The following is a 27,483-nucleotide window of genomic DNA, read 5'->3' as shown; positions in this document are numbered from 1 at the left end:
ACATAATCCTACAGTTTTGCATGTTAAGTAGTTTATTCTTCTAAAGCCGACATACTTTCTGTTTCGCTGTATTTAAATTATTTTACATAATCACTTGTTCTTATTGCTTTATTGTAGGAATCTGAGCCAAAGTTGTCACCTAGCTGGAACCCCAAAATTGTTTATGAGCCACACCCACAGTTAACTAGAAATTTACCCGAGCTAGCGCCCTCTGACCCAGTGCAGATCGGAGGGCTAATTGGTAGGTTGGAGTTAAGTCTCACCTTGAAACAGAATGAAGTGCTTCCTGGAGCAAAGGTCAGTGTTCTGTTTTATATAAGATTCTTTAATCCACACAGCGACCTGCAGATTGATGGCTTAGATCATCCCCTGACTAGGGTGCCTTCCTTCCTGGAGACATCACTTTTCCTCTCAGTTGGTGCATGTATCCTTATGTTACGAAATTCATGTGAGCTGTATTAATGCGGTGACTTAGATTTTATGAAGCGTTGTCTTCACTCATTCTCCCCCATCCTATAAAAACAAAGTCCCCTTTCTTGTGTGAGGTGTGGTTTCATTAGTTCAGATACCTGGGAACATACTAACTCATCTCTTTCTATTATAAAATTAAGTTCAGAGGAGAAGAGATCTTGAAAGTAATAGTTTGTAGAAGATATTTAATTATATTCATGTGAAATATCTGCTCATCTATATTTGGCATAGAATGCCCATTTTTATAGTTGTATATATATGAAAAGAGTGACTTTTTTCATCATGTCTCGTTTTTTGGAGGACATTGTGTAAAACTCGCTGTGCTTGTTGCTTAGGATATGATTTTGAGCAGTCTGTTAGAGAATTTGGAAACTTGCCTTTATGTGGTCAGTTAGAAATATTATTTGTCAAGTGTTATTTTCATACTTTGAAAACTAACTTTCTATACAATCTCTATAAGAGATAGTTGATATATTCATTTGTTTATTTATTGCTCTCCTAGATGTAGACGTCTGAGTGACTACTGTAGGCTGTCCTCTGTGCAAGTTCTTGGGACAGAGGCTGAGATGAGTGGAATGCGGTCTTGGCTTAAGACACAATCGGGTATAGAAATCGCCTTGGGAACATGGGAGGGACTCCCTAGATAGGCATGACTGTACACAAAAAGGTTTCCAGGGTTGGAGTCTCCAGGAATCCTTCCCTTAATTGGAATACTTGAGGGCTGGAGGAGGAAAGGGACGATGGGCATGAAAACATTCCTGTCTCTAGTCACTCCCTCTCTGTCCTACCTCAGATGGTGGGAGAGTCTTCCATTAGGTCTTGAGCCTTTTCATAAAATATGACAGAATTGTTAAGAGAGCGGGTAGTCGTAGGTATGTGTAAGCCCCAGCAGGGGCTCTGATGCTGTGGTAGTATCTTCGGGAAATAAATGCATCGGTGTCTTTGTGGAATGCACTTATCATTTAAGAAGGAAGACCATAGCAATAACTTTTATAGTTCTGTTTTGATTAATTATATTTAATTCTCAACATTTGTATACCTTAACATTTTTTTTAATGAGAGAGACAAAGATCCTATCTACTGGTTTGTTCTTCAGATGCCCACAGTGGCGGGGGGGTGGGGGGGCAAAGCTGGAGCTGAAGCTCAATGCAAGTTCCCATGTGGTGGCAGGACCTCGACTACTTGACCATAACCATGGCCTTTCAGGTTTGCAGTAGCAGGAAGCTGGTGTCGGGAGCCAGGGTGGGTGTTAAACCCAGGTACTCTGATGGGATGTAAGCATCTTCACTGCTAGGCTCAGCACCTGCCCCAGTGTATCTGTGCTGTTGGTCTCTGTGCAGACTGAAACTTTTGAGCATTAAATGTATCGATTTGCATAAATGCCCGCTCTGTGTTACTGTAGGAGTTGTATATTATAGGTGACAAATGAACAGCTGGAGTATTTGGAGGTACCACCATTCTTGTCTGTACAGTTTTTTTTGGGGGTAATAACTTGAGTATTTGTATAGATTTTACCTGGATTTAGTGAAAACAAGTGCTAAATGAAATAATCCCAGTTCTGCCTTGAGAACCTTGCATCTGATAATCTTCGTACAGAGTAGGCACAGGCGGCAGTGACCAGGGACGCCCAGTGTCTTCAGTGTCTTTCGGATGCTCACTAGACTGAAGTCTTCCAATGTTGAGTTCAAAGTGTTACAAAAGGTTGTTATTTTTTTTTTTTTTTTTAGTTCTGGGAGTAGTACCCTCTTGTGTAGTATGTAAGTCTGATGTTTCATGTATTCAGTTTTAGCGTATGTTTTTGGAAATACACTGTTTATGAAAATAAAGGACTGCCTGCCTTGAATTTAGCGGTGTTTTGTTTCAGTTACCATGTTACACTGATCTTTTTGTTTTGTTTTGTTTTCAGTTATGTTCTTTTATATTTTCAGAAGAAAGTAACGTGTACTTTGGATTTTGTGTGCCAACCTCATTATTAGTAAATAATGTGATATTTCTATGAAGATGAGAAATGAAACTGTTGCTCATCCATTTTAATGATGGGCAGAGACTGTTGTGTCAATACTAAACAAATAAGAAACATTAAAAATATGTGACATTTTCCTATTATCCCCAGCCTTAATTCCTTGCTGATTGATGGTCTAGGATGTGAGCAGTCAGTAGAGAGCCCTGAAAAACAAGCAGTCTATGGGCAGAAATGGGAAGCTATGCCACAGAAGGGGTGTGGGCATCGATATGAATTAGTGTTGGTTAGAACCGGGCTCTGGGGCTGTTACATGACCTTATGCAGATCACTTATCTTTGTGAACCTGTTTCCTCTTTAAAATTAGAACATGAATAAGAATTAGGAAATATACATAAAACCACCTTGTATAGTATTCCACTGCTAAGAAAAATATCATAGGATGGGCACTGTGCCCGATTGGTTAAGCTGCTGTTTGCGACACTCACATCTCATCTCAGAGGGCCTGGGTTCTGCCCTGCCTCAGCGTTCTAGCCAGCTTCCTGCTAATGCAGGTGACATCTCAGGTACCTGGATCCCTGCCACCCATGTGGGAGACCAGATTGAGTTCCTGGCCCATGACTGGTCTAGCCTGGCCGTGGGAGAAGTGAACCAGGAGGTGGAAGGTCGATCTCTCCTTGTCTCTCTTTGTTGTTCTGCCTTTCAAAGAAATAAAAATAATTAAATGTACTTAAAATGATAATAATGATTATTGTTATTGGAGAATATATTATATACTTAGTTGGAGAATGGAAATTTCTCAAGTTCACTATGTAATGTATTTTAATTTTCACTTTTATCATCAGAAGCAATTTGTTCTTCTCCTGGGGATGAACCTGTTTTCCAAATGTGAATGTGATTTATGAGCTGAATTACTCAGCACTTGCAAAATGACGTGAAGATAATAGGAGTTAGTGTTAGTAGAATAGAGCTAAGAGGAGGAACATGAAAAGAAAGGCTGGGATATTCAGCTTGGATATTATATAGAGGGCAGTCATTGCTTTTGTCAGTATCCCTCAAAGGAGTCAGGAGAAGAGTGGGATGAGCTTTTATTTCTAGAAGTAAATATGAACAGAGAATTGGGAAAGAGAAACATCATCTGTCTGCATCTCTGCTGTGGCTTCCCCTTGCCCACGAGGAGAGGGCGTGGTGAACAAGCACGCAGTGGCTGGCGAGTGCCCGCAGGTGATCGACGGCATGGCCGGCGGCAGGCTTAGGAAAGCCCGCTGTTTGCCCTGGTTTGAGTGGGGCTGGAAGGATGTGATTTTAAGACTAGAGAGTCAGTGAATATACTGCTACTTTCCCGTTCCTGTTGGACACCAGGTCTTAAAGCCGTTCAAGTATCTTAACTACCCTGAAGACTTAGAGACAGCAGACATTAGACTTGCCGACATGCAGTTTCTTGGGAGGATTTTTCTCTTGTAACAACAGTTTGGCAGCCTTTCAGTGTTTTCATGAACATTGTGATTGGTAGAAAGGATTTTGGGCTAAGGAATTTGAGACTAAAGATTTTGCATTCTATCTCTGTGCTTAAAATATATTGAATTTTAAGGTGATGAGCTTATAAAGCATGCTCACCCTAAATAGTTTTTTTTTTTGCTTTTTAAGTTGGATGTTGATGGACAGATAGACTCTATTCATCTGTTCCTGTCACCAAGACAGGTGCACTTGCTTTTGGATATGTTAGCAGCTGTTGCTGGACCAGGCAAGTATAAGTCTGTTATTATTATTATTTTAATTTCTTTAAAGTTTTAAATTAAAATATTAAAATACGTAACATATGTAGGAAAGTCTATTATTTTTTGAGTATATGAAAGTAATATTTTGTAAATAAGAATCTAACTATTTGAATGGGTCCTTTTAATTGTGTTATCATTACACAAATTTGCATTGATATTATTTGTGTCACATTATTGTTCTGACTTATTTCTTGGGCTGGGGGATAGTACTTCATGTAAATGAGAAAGTATTCTCGAACAAAAGTAGGTAGCATACATTTGAAAATACCTTAAATGACTCACATCTGTCAGAGGTAAGATTTTGTGATCCGTGGCTATTGCTTGTAGCTATGCTTAAATCTCTGACTGATATTAGATAATGGTGGTTTTGCACTGACTAGGATGTTAAGTTGCCATTGGTATTGGATAAGAGGGTTTTGGTAGAGAAATAACTTAATTAACTCCAAATTTAATTACTGTTTTGCTTTCCTTTTGTATACTTGTAGAAAATTCTAGCAAAATAGGGTTAGCTAATAAAGATAGGAAAAATCGACCTATGCAGCAGGAAGACGAGTATCGAATTCAGATGGAATTAAACCGGTATTATTTGAGAAAAGATTCCCTCTCTGTGGGTGTATCTTCAGAGCAAAGCTTTTATGAGACAGAAACGGCTCGTACGCCATCTAGCCGTGGTAAGCAATGCAAATGGTTGACACCAGAGTCGTACGTTATCATAACCTTCATTTTGGCATCTGTGGAAAGGAGTTTAGCAGTGAAAGAACCAAAGATCCGTACTCTTAAGAAAACTGTCATTTGTGAGTTTATCTAACCACAGAATTATAGTGATACATCAACACATGATTGCTGTAGTATCATTTTGATTGTGTGGTTTTATTTTGTAAATGATGATTTATTCTTAGGAAAATCATTTTATGAAAATGTAGATTTACATGACAGGTATTAGGACTAATTATTCATTTTGCCAAATTTTTATTCACATAGTAATTTACAGATGATTCCTTTAAATAGGAAGCTTTTCTTTCCATTAGTTCTTATTCTTCCCATCAATCATATGTAAATATGATCTTTACCTAGATTACTTTACAAAAGTGTTTCAGAATGGATAAGGACTAAAACCATAAGTAATAACAAGCAATTTAATTACGGAATGTTAAACCAGATAAAAAACTGAAGCCTGCTCCAGAAATTGTGGCTTTAGAAAACTTGTTTTGTGTGAGGGTAGATAGTCTCCAAAAAGAAGAAGCTGAAATACAAAATTCTGAGTGTTTCCTTTGGCTTTTTAAGAAATAGGTATGCCTATTGAAACCGGAGATTGTAATATATATTACTTTAAAATCTGGATTTTAACTTTTAAGTTGTCAGATGATACTTTAAAAGTATACCATGTAATCCTACATGTCAAATACAAGGGTGCTTCAACGAGTTTATTGGAAATGAAATTAAGAGTTTATTTTGGTGCAAAACATTTTTGAAATTCATGCATAGCTTTCTCATGTATTTTTCAAGAACTTTTTGAAAACTTCATATGTATAAATTCAAATTTTTGCACCATAATAAACTAAATTTTAAAATTCTTTTTGAAGACTGTTTCTATTAAAAAGACCCAGGACATCAGTAGGATAGCTTAACCTTTTGTTAACTCTTGTATTCAGTTGAGTTCTTACTATGTCATTAATAAATTAGATTCAAATAGATTGCCCCATTGGAAGTCATAAAATTTGTGGCGTCACTCTATTCAAATCACCTGAAGGAAGAAATTATGTTAACCTGTATTAACTTATTTAACGACTTGGTGGAATTACAAGATAAGTGACAGGGTTTACTTCTCTCTAGAAGAAGACGTTTTCTTCTCCATGGCTGATATGGACATGTCTCATAGCCTCTCTTCTCTTCCACCCCTTGGGGACCCCCCAACCATGGACCTGGAGTCATCCTTGCCTGGCACTTACACGAACACCCCAGCAGGATCGCCGCTGAGTGCTACTGTGGTAGAGCATTTCATTTTTGTTCAGTCTGGAAAAGTTGCTTCTGAAATTTTGCACTTTATTCATGTGCTTTTAAAAACTGGCTTTTACAGCTTCAGCCAACTTGGGGAGAATTCCTTGATCATCGTAAAGAACAGCCAGTAAGAGGGTCGACGTTTCCGTCCAACCTCGTGCATCCAGCGTCTTTACAGAAGACTGGTAAGTAAATAGAAGGCATTTTAAAAGCTAGAATAAATTGTTCCTTTTTAAATTTTTTTTGACAGGCAGAGTGGACAGTGAGAGAAAGAGAGACAGAGAGAAAGGTCTTCCTTTTGCCGTTGGTTCACCCTCCAATGGCTGCTGTGGCCAGCGCACCGCGCCTATCCGAAGGCAGGAGCCAGGTGCTTCTCCTGGTCTCCCATGGGGTGCAGGGCCCAAGCACCTGGGCCATCCTCCACTGCACTCCCGTGCCACAGCAGAGAGCTGGACTGGAAGAGGGGCAACCGGGACAGAATCCGGTACCCTGACCGGGACTAGAACCCGGTGTTCCGGCGCTGCAGGCGGAGGATTAGCCTACTGAGCTGCGGCGCCGGCCTAAATTGTTCCTTTTAAAAAGTGCCATTCTCAGTGGAGGATGGTCCAGGTGCTTGGGCCCTGCACCTGCATGGGAGACCAGGAGGAAGCACCTGGCTCCTGGCTTCAGATTGGCGCAGCACGCCGGCTATAGCGGCCATTTGTGGGGTGAACCAATGGAAGAAAGACCTTTCTCTCTGTCTCTCTCTCTCACTGTCCCTAATTCTGCCTATCAAAAAAAAAAAAAAGTGTCATTCTGCTTTTCTTTTTCTTCTTCTTCTTCTTCTTTTTTTTTTTTTAAAGATTATTTATTTGAGAGGCAGTGTTACAGAGAGAGAGAGGGAGAGACAGTGAGGTCTTCCATCCGCTGCTTCACTCCCCAAATTGCCGCAACAGCCAGAGCCAGGAGTTTCTCCTGGTCTCCCATGTGGGTGCAGGGGCCCAAGCACTGGGCCATCCTCCACCGCTTTTCCAGGCCATCAGCTGAGAGCTGGATTGGAAGTGGAGCAGCCAGGACTTGAACCAGTGCCCACATGGGATGCTGGCACTGCAGGTGGAGGCTTAACCTACTGCACCTCAGCACTGGCCCCCGTTCTGCTTCTTTTCTTTCCCATCCTTTTTTTGAGGGGGAGTGGGGTTGGGTTAGGTCATTTAACAAGGTCATTTAACAAAGTCTGGAAAGAAAAATGAAGCATTGTTGAACAGTTTCCTGAGAGGTGTTTTTATAATAGTAGCTCATTTATTGAATTTAAATACATAAATATTGAAGTGGGAAAGTATACCACTAGTTTCTTATGATCATTAATGTCGTTTAGTTGTCTCAGTTTTTGTATTACTATTTATGTATCTTTTGAAAGAGAACCTCAGCTTTCTTTCATCTATGCAAAATTTGATTGAAATAAACACAGGGCTTAGAGGAAAATTTGGTGAACAACTTTTGATTAATGTTTATTTGTCCAATATGGTTTTATTAATGCAAAAGCTTTGTTCATATGTAACATACTCTTATATACTTCAGATATCAAGGATCATGGATAAAACATGCAGTAAGATAACAGTTTATTTTGCTTTAATTATTTAATATTCAAAACTATTGTGAAATCACCTGTTTTTTAAAGCTAGTGCATGAGTAAATTTTGGTATGTAGATGAGTCTTAAGTATTAAAGTTTGTGACTATATACTTACCACATGTTTTTCAGCTCTTCCTTCAAGGTCTGTTTCGGTGGACGAATCCAGGCCTGAGCTTATTTTCAGACTGGCTGTGGGAGCTCTCTCAGTCTCTGTGCTTCACATTGATCCTCTGTCTCCACCGGAGACGGCCTCGAAGCTTAACCCCTTGACATCCATGGCGATAGCTTTCTTCACTTGTATAGAGAAGATCGATCCAGAAGGATTTTCAGCAGAGGACTTTAAGTCCTTCCGGGCAGTGTTTGCAGAAGCTTGCTCACACGATCACCTTCGGTAAACTTTAGATTTATTCGTAGTCCTTGAGAAAGAACTAGTTGTAGGCTTTGATCTTCCTCTGCCTATCTACTTTTATTTTCTGATTCACATTTTATTTGTAAATGAGTAGAATGAGTGAGCGTTTCTTGCAGTGCTACAGAGACGTTTAGTTTGTCTCATTCATGGTGTTTGGCACACAAAAAGTTCAGATATAAGCTGGGATAGTCTTACAAAATCATCTCTTCAGCGCCTTGCCTTGCTGGTCATACTGGTTTTACCACATTTTGCCATCATTGCTACTGACACCATTGATCATGAAAGTGGTTCTTACCGCCTCAGCTTGGATAATGCCTGGCAACTAAGGCTTCAAAAACAAAACCAGAAAGCAGCAAAGCTGTCCAAATAGCCAATGACCTGTTATCATGGCTTGAGTTATAATACGTGAGCTAACTGAATTTGTTAGTACTGTTACCATGCAAATACTGTTTATTTTAATATGAAAATGATCTGTAAATTGTGAGTGATGTGTTAGTTTATATAATGGTTGAGACACATATATCAATTTTTAAAAAATATCTTGGAATTTTATTTTGAACTTTTTTTTAAGTATTAAAATTAGTATCTGGGGGCTGGCACCATGGCGCACTAGGTTAATCCTCTGCCTGCAGCGCTGGCATCCCCTATGTGTGCCAGTTCTAGTCTTGGTTGCTCCTCTTCCAGTCCAGCTCTCTGCTGTGGCCTGGGAAAGCAGTGAAGGATAGCTCAAGGGCTTGGGCCCCTGCACCCGCATGGGAGACCAGGAAGAAACACCTGGTTCCTGGCTTCAGATCGGCGCAGTGCCGGCTGTGGCAGCCATTTGGGGAGTGAACCAACGAAAGGAAGACCTTTCTCACTGTCTCTCTCACTGTCTGTAACTCTACCTGTCAAATAAATAAATAAATAAATAAATAAAAAATTAGTATCTGAAGTAGTTTTGACACTTGCCAAAAGAAACTGTAGTAATTACAATCAAATGATAAAAACATTTTTCTTCCTATTTTTGACAAGATTTCAAATATGTGCCAGAAGAAAATATGACAAAATCAACAGAAACTAGAGGTAGACTTTACTTGGACCTTACCAACTCAAGTATTAGAAATATTCCATGATGGTTTAGGTTAATTATAAGAGACTATTTAATTTTAAATATAATTATATAACAAGCTTAAAAGATTTTAGAAGTGGAAGAAGGAAGAGCAGTGTTGGAAATAAATATATTCTGGAAAATTTCCCATTAATAGAACTTAATATTTTATGTCAGGGAGTGGGAAATTTGAATCAGTCTTTCTGGTTGATGTCTTTAGGAGTAATAGTTACTGCTAACAACCTTACTTGTCAAAGTAAGTACGTAATTGTTAGACACTTTTAATACTGTGCACTGTTTTTTTTTTTTTGATACATTTTTAAATCTAGATTTATGTGGAGTATATGGACACTCTTTAATGCTGTATTTTTAATAATAGGTTTATAGGTACTGGAATCAAAATATCCTATGAACAAAGACAAAGATCAGCTTCCCGTTATTTTAGTACTGATGTTTCCATTGGGCAAATGGAGTTTTTGGAGTGCCTGTTTCCAAGTGATTTTCATTCTGTTCCTCCTCACTATACAGAGGTGAGTATGGATATTTTGACTTTTTAAGAATTGTAAGAGGGGCTGGCGTTGTGGCTTAGCAGATAAAGCTGTTGCCTGCAATTCTGGCATTCCATGTGGATACCAGTTCAAGTCTCAGCTGTTCCACTTCTGATCCAGCTCTCTGCTGTGGCCTGGGAAAGAGTAGCAGATGGCCCAAGTGCTTGGCCAAGCCTCTACACCTATGTGGGAGACCGGGAAAAAGTTCCTCACTCCTGGCTTTGGATCAGCCCAGGTCCGACTGTGGTGGCCATCTGGGGAGTGAACCAAGGGCTGGAGGACCTCTCTTTCTCTCATTCTGCCTCTGCCTCTCTGTTACTCTGCCTTTCAAATAAATAAATAAATCTTTAAAAGAAATAGCTGACCTTTGCCGGCGCCACGGCTCACTAGGCTAATCCTCCACCTAGCGGCGCCGGCACACCAGGTTCTAGTCCCGGTCGGGGCGCCGGATTCTGTCCCGGTTGCCCCTCTTCCAGGCCAGCCCTCTGCTGTGGCCAGGGAGTGCAGTGGAGGATGGCCCAGGTGCTTGGGCCCTGCACCTGCGTGGGAGACCAGGAAAAGCACCTGGCTCCTGGCTCCTGCCATCGGATCAGTGCGGTGCGCCGGCCGCAGCGCGCCGGCCGCGGTGGCCATTGGAGGGTGAACCAACGGCAAAAGGAAGACCTTTTTCTCTGTCTCTCTCTCTCTCACTGTCCACTCTGCCTGTCAAAAAAAAAAAAAAAAAAAAAAAAGAAAAGAAATAGCTGACCTTTAAATTATCTTTATTTTTAAGCTTTTGACGTTCCATTCCAAAGAAGGAGCTGACGCCCATGCCCTTGCGTGTCTTCAGCTTCATTACAAGCACTGTGAGACCAGAGGACCCCAGGTGAGAGCTCACTGTGTGGTCACCACCTGCTTGTTCGATGTCTGTTTTGTCACAGTAAGAATTTAGCCCAATTTTTATTGTACTGTTGGTGATTGTTGATGCTTTCTCTCTCTCTCTTTCTCTCTCTTTTTTTTTTGTTTTAAGGGTAGTCAAGCAAGGCTTAGTTCAGTTCCTCAGAAGGCAGAATTACAAATTAAATTAAATCCAGTATGTTGTGAACTGGATATCAGTATTGTGGACAGGTTAAATTCCTTGCTTCAACCACAAAAACTTACTACGGTAGAAATGATGGCATCTCACATGTATACTTCATACAATAAGCATATTAGTCTGGTAAGTATTCAGAAACTTATACTTTTTTTTAGTTTAAGCAATTTACATTTATTTTACCACATTATGTATCAGCCACTATATAAAAGAACAGAAATATTGTTAATATAAGTAAATATTCTAATAATAATATTCCATGTATTTATTTCTCTGTTCCCCCAATTATCTTTAAATAAATAGGACATTGTCTGTGCATCTGTGTAGAACATTCACTACTGTTCTATTTCAATAGAGCACATGGACAGCTTCCTAACATAAGGGCATTTTGCTAATAGCATAAACCATCTTTTTCAAGGTGTTATATAAATTTCTTGGTACCCCTTCTTTACAATATATATTTTATTATCTTTAATTTTTTTCTTTAAAAAGTGCAGTTTATCTTAGAGTATTCAGAAAAACTGGTATACAATTTTCAAATCTACACAAGAAAATGCATGCAAACTAAAGTTAAAAGGATGATAAAATGCCTAATATAATTCTTTGTAAAGCTTTCAGAACAAAACTAAAAAAAAATGCTAGCTATACACTTCAAAGTGATTAAATAGGGAGAATTCCATTCTTTGGACCCTCTTTAGCCATATACAGCTATTCAATTCCAAATATCAGTATTTTAAAAATAATAATTGTAGATATATTTAATAATTACATCATAACCTTAAAGAGGAAAAAATTACATACCATAATTTTCTATGATTTCTGTGATTACTTATTGGATGCTAATTTTATAAAAATATCACAGAACACATCTTACTGTGTCTTATGACCTAGAATTTGGGTAGCTTAGCGACTCAGAATTGAGATGTCCTTAGAATGGCATTATTTGTAATATTGGAAGAATGGAGACATCTTTTGTATCTTGAAGTAGATTAGCTAAATAAAGTTTGAAATATATTAGCTAAATAACATTTTATGCAGCCATTTTGTTTACTATTTAAAGATTTATTCATTTATTTGAAAGGCAGAGTAACAGAGAGGGAGAGACAGAAAGATCAATCTTGCATCTGCTGATTCATTCCCCAGTTGTCTACAACACCCAGGGTTGGGCGGACCTGCAGCACACAGCCAGCCAGCCAGCCAGGAAGTTCATCCTGGCCTCCTCCATGGGTGTAGGGACTGAAACACTGGGTCATCATCAGCTGCTTTCCCATGCACATGAGTAGGAAGCTGGGTTGTAAGCAGAGCAACCAGGACTTAAACTGACACACTGTTACAGGATGCTGGCATCTCAAGTGGTGGTTTAATCTGCTGTGCCACAACACTTGCCCCTCTGCAGCCATTTTAAATGATGACTGTCAAGATAGTGTAGCACCATGGAGAAGGCTCATCAAGGGGTATTAAGTGAAAAAGTAGAATAATTTTCATGTACACTTTTTAAAAAAAAGATGTATTTATTTATTTGAAAGGGTTACAGGGAGCCAGAGGCAGAGAGAGAGAGAGAGACAGAGACAGAGACACACTTCCATCTGCTGGCTTGCTCCCCAGATGACCACAATGGCAGAACGGCACTGATCTGAAGCCAGAAGCCTGGAGCTTCTTCTGGGTCTCCCATGCAGAAAGATGACTTGGGCCATTCTCTGCTGCTTTCCCAGGCCATAGCAGAGAGCTGGATCAGAAGTGGAGCAGCCGGGACTCGAACCGGCGCTCATATGAGATGTAGACATTGTGGGCAGTGGCTTTACCTGCTATGCCACAGCACCGGCCCCTTCATGTACACTTAATAACATTTATGTAGAGGAAAATAATGGGTAGAAATATGCATTTGTTAACATTGATTGTTATAGTGGAGTTTAGCTTCTTTGACTTTTCTGTGTTAATTTCAATTTAAAAAATATGACTATAATCTTCACCTTTTATTCACTCACATTTAATAGACCACCTAAAATGTAGCCCAAAAATACAGAATGCACTTTTGAAAATGCGAAAGTACTACGTTGACTGTCACATTCTGTCACTTTTACTCAGATCTGGCGCTTGTGAACTTTCCTAAGCACATCATGCAGTCAGATTTGCAGGACGTCAGTTAGGAATTTGGGGACTGGAGGGGGCAGTAGGACTGTTAAAACAGAAAAAAATATATTTTTTGCTTTCTCTGTATGAGAATTCACAATAAATTATTAAATAAATTCTTTATTTTCTTCCATCCCCAGTTAGTTACTTTAAATTCTGTAGACTAGTCTTTTTGCTGTTTTCCAGAGATGTATTAGACATGCTGGTTTAATCTCTTGAGCTGTTTTGCCCGAGAGTGAGGATTAGTACTTGAAAGTTAAGCAGGGGAGGTGTGGGATAGATGGTAAGAACCCACGTCTAGAGGCTGGTGTGGGGTCACTGGGTAAGCTGCCTCCTGCATCACCAACATCCCATTGTGCTCTGGTTTGAGTTCCAGTTGCTGCATTTTTTTTTCTTTTTTTCTTAAAGATGTATTTATTTATTTGAAAGGCAGAATTACAGAAAGAGAGCCAGGGAGAGAGAGAGAGAGAGATAGATCTTCTATCCACTGGTTCACTCCCCAGTGGCCGCAACGGCCGGAGCTATGCTGATCTGAAGCCAGGAGCCAGGAGCTTCTTCCAGGTCTCCCATGTGCATGCAGGGGCCCAGGGACCTGGGCCATCTTCCACTGCTTTCCCAGACCGCAGCAGAGAGCTGGATCGGAAGTGGAGCAGCCGGGACTCAAACTGGTACCCATATGAGATGCTGGTGCTTCAGGCGGTGGCTTTACTCTGTGTGCCACAGTGCCGGCCCCCAGTTGCTCCACTTCTGATCCAACTCCCTGCTAATGCTCCTGAGAAAGCAGTGGAGGATGACCCAAATGCTTGCGTTCTTGCTATCCATGTGGGAGACCCAGTTAGAGTTCCAGGCTCCTGGGACTTCAGGCTGGCCCAGCGCTAGCTGTTGTGGCCATTTGGGGAGTCAACTAGCAGATGGATTATTTCTCTCTCTCTCTGCGTCACTCTGCCTTTCAAATGAATAAATAAGTTTTTTTAAAAAAAAAAAATCCAAGTCTAGCATAAGAGGGGAACTTTCTAATCTAGGCAATTAGAGACTGATTCAAGAAATTGAGGACTGATAAACCTGCAGTAGACTAAGGCGTTGTTAGTGTCAGTATGTTTGGAGAAAAATTGAAGATGGACTTCTTGGCATGTTCTTTGAGCCTCTTACCATACTTGGCTTTGGATAAGCAGTGCGCACATTTTGGGTACTAAGAGCTATGTAATGAGATCTTACTTTATGTTGGATAGCAACTTGAAGGAAGTTACTTAGACTAATTTATATATTATTCCTTTTCTAGTTTATAGTAAGATGTGTACACATCTATAGTGCTTTTGTCTTTAGATTGGTTTAGTTTTTTTAATATCAAGGTTTAACTTTACTAGCAGTTCTAGCTTCTGCTCATAGTTGTATTAATTAATTAATATGGTTGTAATTAACTTGGTTATAACTTATTATGGTTGTAATTAATTTCAGTTGTATTTTAATGTATTATTTGTACCAAATGGGGAACTAGTGATTGTACATACTGCAGTGTTGAATACGAATGCATTTGTGCTTATTTATATCAATATGTGGGCATATTGTTCATGTTTTGTGTTTTAGCACAAGGCTTTTACTGAAGTATTTCTAGATGACTCACATAATCCTGCAGACTGGCGGATATCGGTGCAAGTCGCCACACCAGCACTGAATCTTTCTGTTCGCTTCCCAATACCTGATCTTCGATCAGATCAAGAGAGAGGCCCGTGGTTTAAGAAGTCTCTTCAGAAGGAGATCCTTCACTTGGCATTCACAGATCTAGAATTTAAGACGGAATTTATAGGAGGATCAGCTCCAGAACAAATTAAATTGGAACTTACCTTTAGAGAACTCTTTGGTAAGACTGATGTGCCTGCGAAAGAAGGAGCCAGACTAGATGCAAACAGCTGCTCCTGCAGCCTGTATCACAGACGTGTGAGACAGCCCGAGCACACAGAGCCGTGTTAGAAAGCAAGAGCACAAAGTGTTTCCTCACTATATGTGGGATTTTTCTCATATGTGATACAGTCAGTCTTTGAAAAACGTACTGTTTTCTGACATAAGCTTGTACGTTTTGTGGGGTACCACGTGATGTTTTGTTACATGTGTATTTTGTGTCAGTTTTTAAGAACTCTTCTAAGCATGGCAGTTTGTTCACTTTGTGTAAAGACTTATTTTCTGCAGGGAAATGTAGTGCTTGGCCTATATTTTTATTACCTACCACGTAACTTGCTCTGGCTGATAGTAGCCAGAAACCACTGAATGCCACTATGAGAAGAAAGATCTTTTCTCTTGGCACTAGAGAAGGCATGCCCCTCAGTAAATGGGTCTTGTTTTATCAGGGTCATTCCAGGAAGAGAAAGGAGAACCATGTGTCCAGTTTCTCCAGGCGTCTAGTGGGGTGGATGGAGATACAGCGTCAGCAGATGACTTTGACTGGCCACGGTGAGTAGGAAGATGTATAGCTCTCATAGAGTTTTCTTTTTAAAAATAAAATGCTTTGGTCCTTTTAACAAACATTTTGGCTACTACATTTATGCCCCAGATGTCTAGCCTTGATGAGAAAATCCAGAGAAAGACAAATCAAATAAAAAATTAATATTGAATGTTACTCTCTGAAAGGTATATGTTAGATATTGTAAGAGGTAGAATGAAATATAAATGTGTTCTTTTTTTAAATATTTATTTTTTATTTTATTTGAAAGGCAGAGGCAGAGAGAGAGAGAGAGATCTTCCATCTGCTGGTTCACTCCCTAAATGGCCACAATGGTTGGAGCTGGGCTGATTTGAAGCCAGGAGCTTCTTCCAGGTCTCCCACATGGGTTCAGTGGCCCGAGGACTTGGGCCATCTTCTACTGCTTTCCCAGGCCATAGCAGAGAGCTGGATTGGAAGTGGAGCAGCCAGGACTTGAACAGGTTGCCATATGGCATGCTGGCACTGCAGGCAGTGGCTTTACCTGCTACCCCACAGTGCTGGCTCCTAAAATGTATTTTTTTATCTTGAGCTATCTAGTCTTTGTAGAGGGACAAGAGAATCTCCTTATTAAAATAACTTCAAGGCTACAGCAGAGGAGGTGTCACAGTGTACCATTGCTAATTGTCAAGTGAATGTTGCAGTCATCGATTGCTTTTGGACAGAATTGTTCAAATCTGGGGAGCACTTACAATGGAATCTTGAGCCCCACCCTGACATTTTGGGATAGGGCCCTGGCGCCAGGTAATTTCACTATTTCTCAAAGCCCAGCTGCTCCAGGATTTCTCAAGCAGAGAAATCATTTCTTAAATTCTATTAGCTTGACGGGGGGCTTGGGTCATATTTAAGAGAACTTCATTTACTTAAAATAAAGATCCATTGTTATATGGAAAATTGAGTATTTGAAGGCTCAGTGATCTTGAAAATGATCCTGTGTGAGGCATTTTCTGCCAGCCTCCTCCTTGGTACGTGTAGACAGGCGTTGGCGATCCGTGCTTGAAAATGAACATGGGTCTTCATGAGAATCGAATGTGCATCCAGGAGGTGTCCTGAAGCACAGTTTACATCAGGATGACTGTACACCAGAAAGCGGTTTGTGACGGTGCACTAGACAGAGTGGCGCCACCTACTGACCTGGGGTCAGTGTGCATACCACACACCTGTTCGTGCCACATCATAATAATGGAGAATGCAAGGCCTGTGTCAGTGGTGTTCTGCAGAAGATCAGGAAAGGAATGTAACTCTGCTCTTGATCTAAAGTTCATGAGCTTGTGTTGTGGTCAAAGGCTGCCTTAGCTCTGTGGTGCTGAGTTTGCACCTACAAAACAGTAGCAGTTACCCTGTATTATTGAAATTTCTGCAGCAAAAGATAGCATTATTGTCATTCGGTTTTTCATATGTTTTCCACAGAATTTTTAAAGACCTCTCATATGCATGGATTTCAGTTTTTATGCACCAAAATAAACTTATCTTTTAATTCCATTTTCCACAAGCTGATTGAAGTCCCTTTGCGTTCCTAATCAGTTTGTCTTTTTTTCCACTTGAACAATTTGTGTAACATGAGACTTCTTAGACAAGTCCTCCATTATAGCAAGAGACTGAGATTTGGTTCAATGATGAAAACTAGAATTCTTGGGTAGAGTTAACTAGCTATCATATTTTATCAGGCTTTCTGTTACTTAACTATAAAATGTTAATGCCTTTATTGCTTTCAGTTCACTGAAGTTACAACATGGTCATAAGTCGTCACGTCAGACCTAAGTAGATTTTGTAGAGAAGTTTAATCCTGATCTTTTTGTTAATTTGCACCCAAGTTGAAGATTTGCCGTCTCTACTTAGCTCTCGATCTTCCTTTCTTGTCTTTGCTATCAGAATAGTATTGAAAATCAGCCCACCTGCCATGCACTCCATTTTGGAGAGAATAGCAGCTGAGGAAGAAGAGGAGCATGATGGTCACTACCAGGAGGAAGAGGAGGGCGGCGCACACTCCCTGAAGGATGTCTGTGATCTGAGGCGACCAGCCCCGTCTCCTTTCTCTTCTCGGAGAGTGATGTTTGAGAACGAGCAGGTAGAATGAAAACGTGGACAAGTAACAAGGGAAACTGTGCCCTCTGTCATGTAGCAGTGGTGTTCTTTATCTTTGAAAAATGCTTTATATTATTTTATATTCTATTATTTTTGCTGGATTTTTAACTCCAGGGTTGGATATCTAATTTTTTTTCTTTATGTGTATTTTCCCTGCTTAAATGTTCTGTGCTTATTTGTTTACTCTGTACCAAGTCCTATGGTGCTTCCACTATTTTAAACAGGATGGTTATTCGATGCCTTTTTTTGCACTGAACCGTTATGTTTTAGATGGTGATGCCTGGAGACCCTGTAGAAATGACAGAGTTTCAGGACAAAGCGATCAGCAATTCTCACTACGTGCTGGAGCTGACGTTCCCAAACATTCACATGACACTGCCTAATAAAGGCTTTTATGAGAAGCTTTATAATAGGTGAGTGTAAACACATGCAGCTGAACTCTTGGAATCTGGCTTTCTGCCTAGCTGCCTCCCGCCCCTTCCCCCCGGCCCCCCTTCTTGCGTTGCTTTACTCTTTGTCCAGCATCTCCATGTGCTTTGTATGGTGTTGATGGTGACCCTAGAACTATTGCCATTATTGTTTGCTTTGTCATAGCAGGGTTTCTAACCAGGGTGTGGTGTCTGAGTTACTGGTATGTGAGATGCTTATGTCCTCAGTTGGTTTATTGTTTTGTGTCAACTTACTGCACAGCAGTAAATACCACCTTTTCTTTGTGAGAAGTGATATAAAAAGAGTTAGTAGATATCTGTATATAGGCCAGCAGATATTGGAGTAGAATCGGAATCCTAGAGTCAGATGTACAAGGAGAATCTTTTCTCAGAATTCAAAAAGGGATCATGTTGAAATTCTAAATTCTAACTTACAAATTTGTGTTAAGGTATAGGCCAAGGCCTTTTCATTGAGGATGAACCACTAACTGATTGTATTTAGACCTTGTCTCTCTCTCTCTCTCTTTTTTTTTTTGTGTGTGTGTGTGTGTGTGTGGTGTCATCAATTATACTCAGAAGGCATTGTCTTTAGTTTTTAGTTCTAGATTCTTTAAAGTAGAGTGAAAAAAATTTTCAAAGCATTCAGAGCAGAATGCTTGTAGGTTTTTAAGATTAGTTTTTCACCCCAGCCTGGATACTTGAAATTAATCAGTTATCACAGTATTTAATTAAATTGTACTTAGAATAACATACAAGCAGATTTGAGACCAAACAAAAGTGACCCTTGGTGAATATATGAAGCATGTGACTCCGCTGATGGGAGCAGTTCTCAGGTGTGCGAGAGAGCAGTCCACTGCAGTAAGCAGTTGGCATGCTAGTTGGCGAGGGGTTAACTGGGGAGCTGAGTGCTGAATTCAGGGTGCTTGAATGTCTGCTGACCTGGGCGATTGGTTAAATGGGGAATGTTTGAGAAAATTCCTGTTCCATCTTATTCTGCCCACTTCCCATTCTCTCAGGCCTCTGGAGTTAAATAATTATGGAAGCGTTCCATACAGATGTATATGTATCATATAGATTTCATGTCTAGCTTCCTCAGGATGTGAATTCTTTGTTCCTTATTTGGATTTATATTTTCAAATTAATATTATTTGAAACTTTCTCAGATATTCTTAGAGAAAATTTGCAAATACAGTACAGAGAGCATTCTGCCACCCAGACTATTAGAGATAAGTTGTTGATCTGATGCCCCTTTAACCTTGAGTACCTGAGTATGTATTTCCTACAAACAACAGCATGTTTTTTTTTTTTGAAGATTTATTTATTTATTTGAAAGGCTGAGTTAGAGAAAGAGAGAGAGAGAGAGACTCCATCTGTTGTTTCACTCTCCACATGGTCACAACAGCTAGGGCTGGGCCAGGCCAAAGCCAGGAGCCTGGAGCTTCATCTGGGTCTCCCATGTGGGTGCAGGGGCCCAGGCACTTGGGCCATCTTCTGCTGCTTTCCTAGGCATGTTAGCAGGGAGCTGGCTAGGAAGTGCTGCTGCCGGGTTTTGAACCAGTACTCATATGGGATACCAACATTGCAGGGGTGGCTTTACCCACTATGCCACAATGCTGGTCCCAAGCAACAATATTTTATATAACTTTACTTTAACCACCAAAATCAGGAAATAAATATTTATGCTACCATCTGGTTCTCATACCCTCTTCAAGGTCTTCTGAATGTTCTAACAATGGCCTTTTATCCTTTTATTCCCATTAAATCTTTTATTTATGAATAGGCATTATAAACAAATCTTTATAGATTTAAAATACTGGTTTATTCTTTTAGTGTCTTATAGACACAGGATCATGGTGATATGTCTTTTTTTTTTTTTTTTTTTTTTGACAGGCAGAATGGACAGTGAGAGAGAGAGACAGAGAGAAAGGTCTTCCTTTGCCGTTGGTTCACCCTCCAATGGCCGCCGCGGCCGGTGCGCTGCAGCCAGCGCGCCGCGCTGATCCGATGGCAGGAGCCAGGTGCTTCTCCTGGTCTCCCATGGGGTGCAGGGCCCAAGCACTTGGGCCATCCTCCACTGCACTCCCTGGCCACAGCAGAGAGCTGGCCTGGAAGAGGGGCAACCGGGACAGAATCCGGCGCCCCGACTGGGACTAGAACCCGATGTGCCGGTGCCGCAAGGTGGAGGATTAGCCTAGTGAGCCGCGGCGCCAGCGGTGATGTGTCTTTAAATATCTTAAACATAGTTTTATTTTTTGACATTAGAAATATCACGCAATATTTTATAGTATTAATGGTGTCACAGTTGTGTTTAGATCAAAATATAAATAAGAAAAAGAAGTGAAATCTTATGAAACTTATATAGTTCATATGCCACAAACTCCAGGTTTTATTTAAAATAATAGTTTCTCTGAGTCTGGGAAGATGAGAGAATGCTTGTAGGGACTAAGGGGGAGGAACACTCCTGAGCAAACCTTCATCTTCTGCCTTCACCCCCCTGTGCATAGGCGTTCAAGCCAAGGCTGACTTTACGCTGCTGAACTGTGCCCGAGGAGCAGCAAGCTGTGCTCCGCAGGCGTCTGGGTGCGGCAGCTTTCTGTCCTGAATCCCTGCTCTCTCTAACACAGTGGTGCTTCCAAGAGGACTCTTGGCTGGGAGTTGCAGATGAGTGCTGGCTCAGCATCCTCCAGGGAGGCCAGGGCTGTGGTTGGTGTCCATGCTGGGCTATCTGATGAGTCTGTTGGACAGTGCTTCCATGTGAGTCATCCACGTGGCCTTTCCCCTTCAGCTCCCAGTGACTGCTGTGTGACAGCCCTGTGCTGGGCTCAGACAGCTACACAGCCCTTCCCAGGGGCCCCTGTGCTGGGCTCAGACGGCTACACAGCCCTTCCCAGGGTCCCCTGTGCTGGGCTCAGATGGCTACACAGCCCTTCCCAGGGGGCCCTGTGCTGGGCTCAGACGGCTACCCAGCCCCTTCCCAGGGCTCCTGTGCTGGGCTCAGACGGCTACACAGCCCTTCCCAGGGTCCCCTGTGCTGGGCTCAGACGGCTACCCAGGGGCCCCTGTGCTGGGCTCAGACGGCTACCCAGGGGACCCTGTGCTGGGCTCAGATGGCTACACAGCCCTTCCCAGGGGGCTCTGTGCTGGGCTCAGACGGCTACCCAGGGGCCCCTGTGCTGGGCTCAGACGGCTACCCAGGGGCCCCTGTGCTGGGCTCAGATGGCTACACAGCCCTTCCCAGGGGCCCCTGTGCTGGGCTCAGACGGCTACCCAGGGGCCCCTGTGCTGGGCTCGGACGGCTACACAGCCCTTCCCAGGGGCCCCTGTGCTGGGCTCAGACGGCTACCCAGGGGCCCCTGTGCTGGGCTCAGACGGCTACCCAGGGGCCCCTGTGCTGGGCTCAGACGGCTACCCAGGGGCCCCTGTGCTGGGCTCAGATGGCTACACAGCCCTTCCCAGGGGGCCCTGTACTGGGCTCAGACGGCTACCCAGGGGCCCCTGTGCTGGGCTCAGACGGCTACCCAGCCCCTTCCCAGGGGCCCCTGTGCTGGGCTCAGATGGCTACACAGCCCTTCCCAGGGGCCCCTGTGCTGGGCTCAGACGGCTACACAGTCCCTTCCCAGGGGCCCCAGTGCTGGACTCACAGAGATGGCTACCCAGCCCCTTCCCAGGGGCCCCTGTGCTGGGCTCAGACGGCTACACAGCCCCTTCCCAGGGGCCCCAGTGCTGGGCTCACACAGAGATGGCTACCCAGCCCCTTCCCAGGGGCCCCTGTGCTGGGCTCAGATAGAGACGACTACACAGCCCCTTCCCAGGGGGCATGCATCTGGGGAGAGAGAAGGAGAGAATACAGCAGTTGGAATAAGGATATGCCTTGGGTCTGAGTCTGACATTGTCAAGTCTGAGTTTTCCTGAAAGCTTAGAGGGGATGAGGGTAGAGGCCAGGACAGATGGGCAGATAGGGCGCCACGGTAGGGCCCCCACCCCTGTGTCGGGTGTCGGGGGACCGGGATCAGAACAGACTGAGTCGCCTGTGCTGTCGTAGCTGGTTGGGAAGGTTTTCCTCATGGCTTCCCTGCTTCCTGCCTTCTTCATTTGATACAGTCTTCCTAGTGGCACAGGTTTTCCTGGAAGAGAGGAAAAGCAGGTGTTCTAGAGAAAAGAGCTGGGCTGGGAATTGAACATAGCCTGCCCTCTCGTTCAGGCTCGTCTACTAATTAGCCATGTGACCTTGGGCAGGTCACTTAACCTTTATGAGCTAGTTCTTAAGGCGCACAGAGAGTAATGGCTGCACTGGGCACCCCCCAGGATGAGTGGGGTGTGTCCCGTGTGGTGATGCCTGGTAAGTTGCAGTTTACGAAGCTCTGTGTAAGCAGTCTTCCTTTTGTTCTTTGTGAATTGTTCTTTTGCATTAGTTTTGTCTTTAAGGTACATTGAGAGGTATGATATGAGTTTGTCGTTTGACGCATATGGCATAGATAAGACAAGGCGGGCGTCCAGTTATCTCACTGTGCAGTTTCCTTTCTTGCTGCTCTGTATTGTGGCCATAGCAGATATTTTTCCTTTGAGAGCACCTAAGTGTTGCTTTGAAAACTTGTTCATAGGATCTGATTTCCACTTTACAATTTGAAGAAAAAAAAAAAAGTCATTGTTGGTGTCATCCCTTAAGGAGATCTTTGTTTGCCTCACTGACTGGTCATGTACTTACCCTTCAACCTTGTCTTCTAGGGTCTTTAATGACTTGCTACTGTGGGAACCCACGGCTCCTTCACCGGTAGAGACATTTGAAAATCTTTCCTATGGTGTTGGGCTTTCAGTGGCCAGCCAGCTGATTAATACCTTCAACAAAGATAGTTTTAGTCCATTTAAATCAACAGTTCATTATGGTAATGTATTTTAAATTTCTTTGAATCAAATGCCTAATTTATCAATATATGAAATGATAACCTTTTTAGTGTGGGTTTAAAAATATTTGACTATTTTTCCATATGTAACTCTTTTATAATTTCTTTTAGTTGTTTGCGTTTCCCCATTTCTGTCTGTATATTTATAATATCACTATCACTTAAATATGTTGTCTTTAGCGTGATAATGTACACATTGTTTAAAGTTCAGGACTAAAAAGAAAAACATAGAAAGTACATTTTTATTGTTATGTACATTCTTTGTTAAAATAAGCAGGTTATAAATATACAACATTTTCTTGAAAATCTGTAAGTTGCTGTTTTATTTCAGTGAGCGATCAGAACCTTGTAATTGTGTGTTTATTCTCGTAGATGAGGAAAGTGGATCTGAGGAGGAGACTTTGCAGTATTTTTCTACTATTGATCCCAACTATCGTTCCCGTAGGAAAAAAAAACTCGACTCTCAAAACAAGAACTCACAGAGTTTTCTCTCAGTTCTTTTGAACATTAATCATGGATTAATGGCGGTGTTCACAGATGTAAAGGTAGGAATTTTTTTAAACATACCTTACTTTAAATAAATAAATAAATATTAAATAAATATACCGAACTGTACATCCATGGCTGGAACTCGGCTGAGGTTGCTTCAGGGCCTGCGCGGTGACGGCACTGTGGGGGATGTTGCCTGCACTGCATGCCAGGCTTCGTGCGCGGCCCCCTCTTTGGGAGGTAACAGGTGCTGATTCTTCTTCTGGAGGTGATATCTGGTGATTGATCTGCTGTGAAAAGTCTGGAACCATTTGCCAGGAAGAATCGCACATAGTGCTTAAATTACTGAGATTTTAGTACCGCCATAACTGTTCAAAAATTAGAGTGCTTTGCCATGATGTGGGAGATTTTCATGAAGCTGAATCGAAAAGCTCTTGCTTTTCTGCAAAAACATTATAAAATTCTTACTTTCAGCATGTTTACATAATGATTTCCATGTTTTTCTGATTTTTTCATTAGCAAGATAATGGAGATCTGTTGGAAAACAAGCATGGTGAATTCTGGTTAGAGTTCAATAGTGGCTCATTATTTTGTGTGACGAAATATGAAGGTTTTGATGACAAGCACTACATTTGCCTTCATTCTAACAGTTTCAGTCTGTACCACAAAGGTAGGACAAATGTGTGTTTTGTTCACTTCTGCTTACACATGTTTAGATTTCTTATTTAATAATCGACTAAGAAAAGAATTTTGATACTAGGAATTATTTTCTGTGGGGAGTTTCTGATTTTGCTGTTGAAGTAACACTTTCTATAAATTAGAGGTTGACTTTTTTTTTTTTTTGTCATGGCTTTATTGTGATATAACTCACATATCATGCAGTTGGCCTGTTTGAAGCTCACAATTCAGTGGTATTTTTGGTGTTTCACAGTTGTGCAGTTATCACTAAATTCAAGTTTAGTACATTTCATCACCCAGAGGAAGCTCCGTATACTTTAGCTCTAACCCTCCACACTTAGAAGCAGCACTGAGCAATCTCAGATCTCCTTCTGGCTCTGCGGATTTGCATATTCTGGAAGTTTCATGTAACTGTATATTATAATCATATAACATACAGTCTTCTCATTTGACTTGATGATTTCAGGGTTCCTTTAAGTTTTAGCAGTACTTCATCCCTCTTTATTGTTGAATAATATTCCATTGCATGGATGTGCCATCTCTTACTTATCTTGGTTGATGGGACTTCATCTTTTTTTCTCTCTTAAAGAACTTTTTGGTTTCAGATACAGAATTTACCATTTTTTGAGTAGTTATCTGCCTAAGCTACCTTGTAGATATTAATGTTTATGAGATTTTCCTATATGAGTTTAACTTTCCTAGCATTTTAGGGTCTTTTTTTTTTTAAGTTGTGTACTGCCAGTCCTACCTTCATTAGCAAAGAGAAGTGGATTAACACTAGGATGGCCAGTACTTGGCCATCCTGCCTCCACGATCATTTCATATTCAGTGGAAGTGCAGGTTGAGCATCCCTAATCTGAAAATCCAAAATCTGAACTCTAAAATCTAAAACTTCTTCAGTGCTGACACGGCATGATGGCACAAGTGGAGAATTCCACAGCTGCCCTGACATGCAGGTCAGAGTCAAAACACAGGTGCACTAAAACTGTTGTACCCAGTGATCTTCTGCATGTGTGTATAAGGTGAATATGAAGCATAAATGAGCTTTTTGTTTAGACTTGGGTCCTATCCAAGATATCTCCATATGTATCTCCAGGATATATGTACGTATATCCAGTCTCTCTCTCTCTCTCTCTGCAAATGTTCTATTTATGCAAATATTCTCTCTCTAAATATATGTAAATATTCTAAGGTCTGCAAAAGAAATCGAAAACCAAACATTGTGGCCCCAGGTATTTCGGATAAGGGATATTCAACCTGTATGGATTTTTGTTTTGGGCTGCAGAAGTCAAAAACAATTTTAAAACTAATTTCAAGTAATTGTTAATATTTTCCCCTTACTCTGCACCCCAGGTGTGGTGGATGGAGTGATTCTTCCCGCAGAAGCCCGCCTGCCCACTTCAGCCCGCCCGCACTGGTTGGAGCCTACCATCTATTGCTCTGAAGAAGACGGCCTCAGTAGAACTGCCTCGGATGGGGTGGGGGGAGAGAATCCGAATATGCTCTCAGTAGCGGTGAAAATCCTGTCTGATAAGTCAGAGTCCAACACCAAGGTTTGTGTTTGAATGTTTATACCGTTCAGTACTGCTGTCTGTCTGGTCGGGAGCTAAGAACGATTGGGAGAAGGGGACACATTGTTGTCTTGAAAGCCAGCGGAGGCAGAGGTGGCAGATGCTGTTCTTTGCTGTTCCGTGCAGGAATGTCTCATTGCTGTGGGACTGAGAGGAGCCACTCTGCAGCACGCGGTGCTTCCTGCCGGGCTCAGCTGGCACGAGCAGGTGAGTGCTGCTGGGGATCTTGTTATGTCTGTTCTGCAACTACGTTGATGTTCGCACCAGTTCACCTGTACTAATGTTCAGCTCAGAGAATCGTCACGTAGGAAATGCTGTCTGGAACCATTTCTTAGGTTAAAAAATATAACAGACTTGTTACCTCAGGGTGTAATTGATTTTGTCCCTTAAATTTCGGTCCCTGGGGGCAAGTGTGTGGCCTAGCAGTGAAGACACTGGCGAATTCACCCTTGTTCCATATCACAGTGCTTGAGTTTGATTGCTGCTCTGCGTCTGATCCCAGCTTTCTTGTACAGCACAGTCTGGGAGGCTGCAGGTGATGGCGCATGTACTGGGTCCCTGCCGCCCGTGTGGGAAGCCTGGTGGAGTCCCCAGCTCCCAGCTGTGGCCTGGCCCCGTCTCAGCAGCTGTTGAGGGCAACTGGGGGATGAACCAGTAGATGAGACAATGAGTGTTCTGTGTGTGTCTGTCTGTCTGTCTCTCTGCCTCTCAAATCAAAATATTTGAAAATTTCTGTAATTAATTTCTAGTTAAATCACTATATAGGGTAATAAAATGCAATGTTTTTCAGAGGAAATTTTGAATAAGAAGTTAATTTTCTTTTATGTGATAATGAAAACTAGTACACTCTGATTTTTATGTTCCTTAGAAAGAACTTTCCATTGTGCTGGGAAAATAATAAATTATTTTAGAACTTGAGTATTTTCAAAGTGCTTTGCTCATGAGGATATCTGTCTCACTGTCTGTATGTCTGGTAGGAGTAGAAAGATTAGTATGAATACCACTGGCCGTCAGGGAGAGATTTGGCATAACCTCCTTGCTTGCTTAGATTAGAATTGAGAGTGGATCCTGATGAGAGGGACTGCTTTTCAGCCTGAGCTGGAAAGAAACAGAGAAAAGTACTTCCTTCAATAATGAGCTCTACAGTAAACCAGATTTTCCTAGCAGTGGATTGTACAAGAAACCAGATTGATAGTTATGCAAATCAGCAAAATTTAGTTTTTCAAAGATTGCTACAAGCAAAATAATGTGATAGTATGTTATGTATAGCTTTGTTGTTTAACTCCTAAGATGTGCTTTTCTGAGGTTCCTGTACTGTTGCAGTTGTTGGATGGGCCTCTTTATTTATAATTCTTATTTTGTGCATATTTTTAAAAATAATTTTTTATTATATATTTGTAATTGTGCAACATATTTTGATATAGTTAATGAAATGGTTACTATAGTCAAACAAATTAACATGTCTGTCACCTTCCATATTTACTTTTCCAGGAGTGAGTGATGCGAGTACTTTCTGAAATGAATTTCTTCAAACTGACAATTAGCTTTTTCTTTTAGCATTGTGATTTTTTAAAAAAATATTTATTTTATTTATTTGAAAGAGCCACATAGAGAGTCAGAGACAGAGAGGTCTTCCATCTGCTGATTCTCTCTCCAAACGGCTGCATGGCTGGAGCTCAACCGATCCGAAGCCAGGAGCCAGGAGCTTCTTCCAAGTCTCCCATGTGGGTGCAGGGGCCCAAGGGCTTGTGTCATCTTCCGCTGCTTTCCCAGGTGCATTAGCAAGGAGCTGGAT

The 27,483-nt window shown here is 41.6% G+C and overlaps 1 protein-coding gene across 7 annotated transcripts in view; it reads left to right on the top strand.

The window, feature by feature from the left end:
- Positions 1 to 27,483, top strand: part of ATG2B (autophagy related 2B) — a 79,543-nt gene that overhangs the window by 17,286 nt on the left and 34,774 nt on the right. For 3 of the 7 annotated variants that reach the window (XM_070065603.1, XM_070065601.1, XM_070065605.1), the window contains 18 exons: positions 118 to 297; positions 4,079 to 4,175; positions 4,695 to 4,880; positions 6,043 to 6,197; positions 6,287 to 6,392; positions 7,947 to 8,208; positions 9,693 to 9,843; positions 10,634 to 10,726; positions 10,871 to 11,059; positions 14,648 to 14,921; positions 15,406 to 15,508; positions 17,409 to 17,604; positions 17,892 to 18,034; positions 22,775 to 22,932; positions 23,323 to 23,495; positions 23,959 to 24,109; positions 25,471 to 25,670; positions 25,815 to 25,895. In XM_070065603.1, coding sequence (XP_069921704.1) covers positions 118 to 297; positions 4,079 to 4,175; positions 4,695 to 4,880; positions 6,043 to 6,197; positions 6,287 to 6,392; positions 7,947 to 8,208; positions 9,693 to 9,843; positions 10,634 to 10,726; positions 10,871 to 11,059; positions 14,648 to 14,921; positions 15,406 to 15,508; positions 17,409 to 17,604; positions 17,892 to 18,034; positions 22,775 to 22,932; positions 23,323 to 23,495; positions 23,959 to 24,109; positions 25,471 to 25,670; positions 25,815 to 25,895 — 2,898 coding nt within the window. Of the gene's footprint in view, positions 1 to 117; positions 298 to 1,981; positions 2,173 to 4,078; positions 4,176 to 4,694; positions 4,881 to 6,042; positions 6,198 to 6,286; positions 6,393 to 7,946; positions 8,209 to 9,692; positions 9,844 to 10,633; positions 10,727 to 10,870; positions 11,060 to 14,647; positions 14,922 to 15,405; positions 15,509 to 17,408; positions 17,605 to 17,891; positions 18,035 to 22,774; positions 22,933 to 23,322; positions 23,496 to 23,958; positions 24,110 to 25,470; positions 25,671 to 25,814; positions 25,896 to 27,483 lie in introns of those variants that run through there. The other 4 variants (XM_070065602.1, XM_070065606.1, XM_070065604.1 and 1 more) reach the window with 4 other exon arrangements.

The sequence above is a fragment of the Oryctolagus cuniculus genome, chromosome 20 (assembly GCF_964237555.1).
Source record: "Oryctolagus cuniculus chromosome 20, mOryCun1.1, whole genome shotgun sequence".
In the NCBI taxonomy this organism is placed as follows: domain Eukaryota; kingdom Metazoa; phylum Chordata; class Mammalia; order Lagomorpha; family Leporidae; genus Oryctolagus; species Oryctolagus cuniculus.
This window is presented reverse-complemented; position numbering and strand designations above follow the sequence as displayed.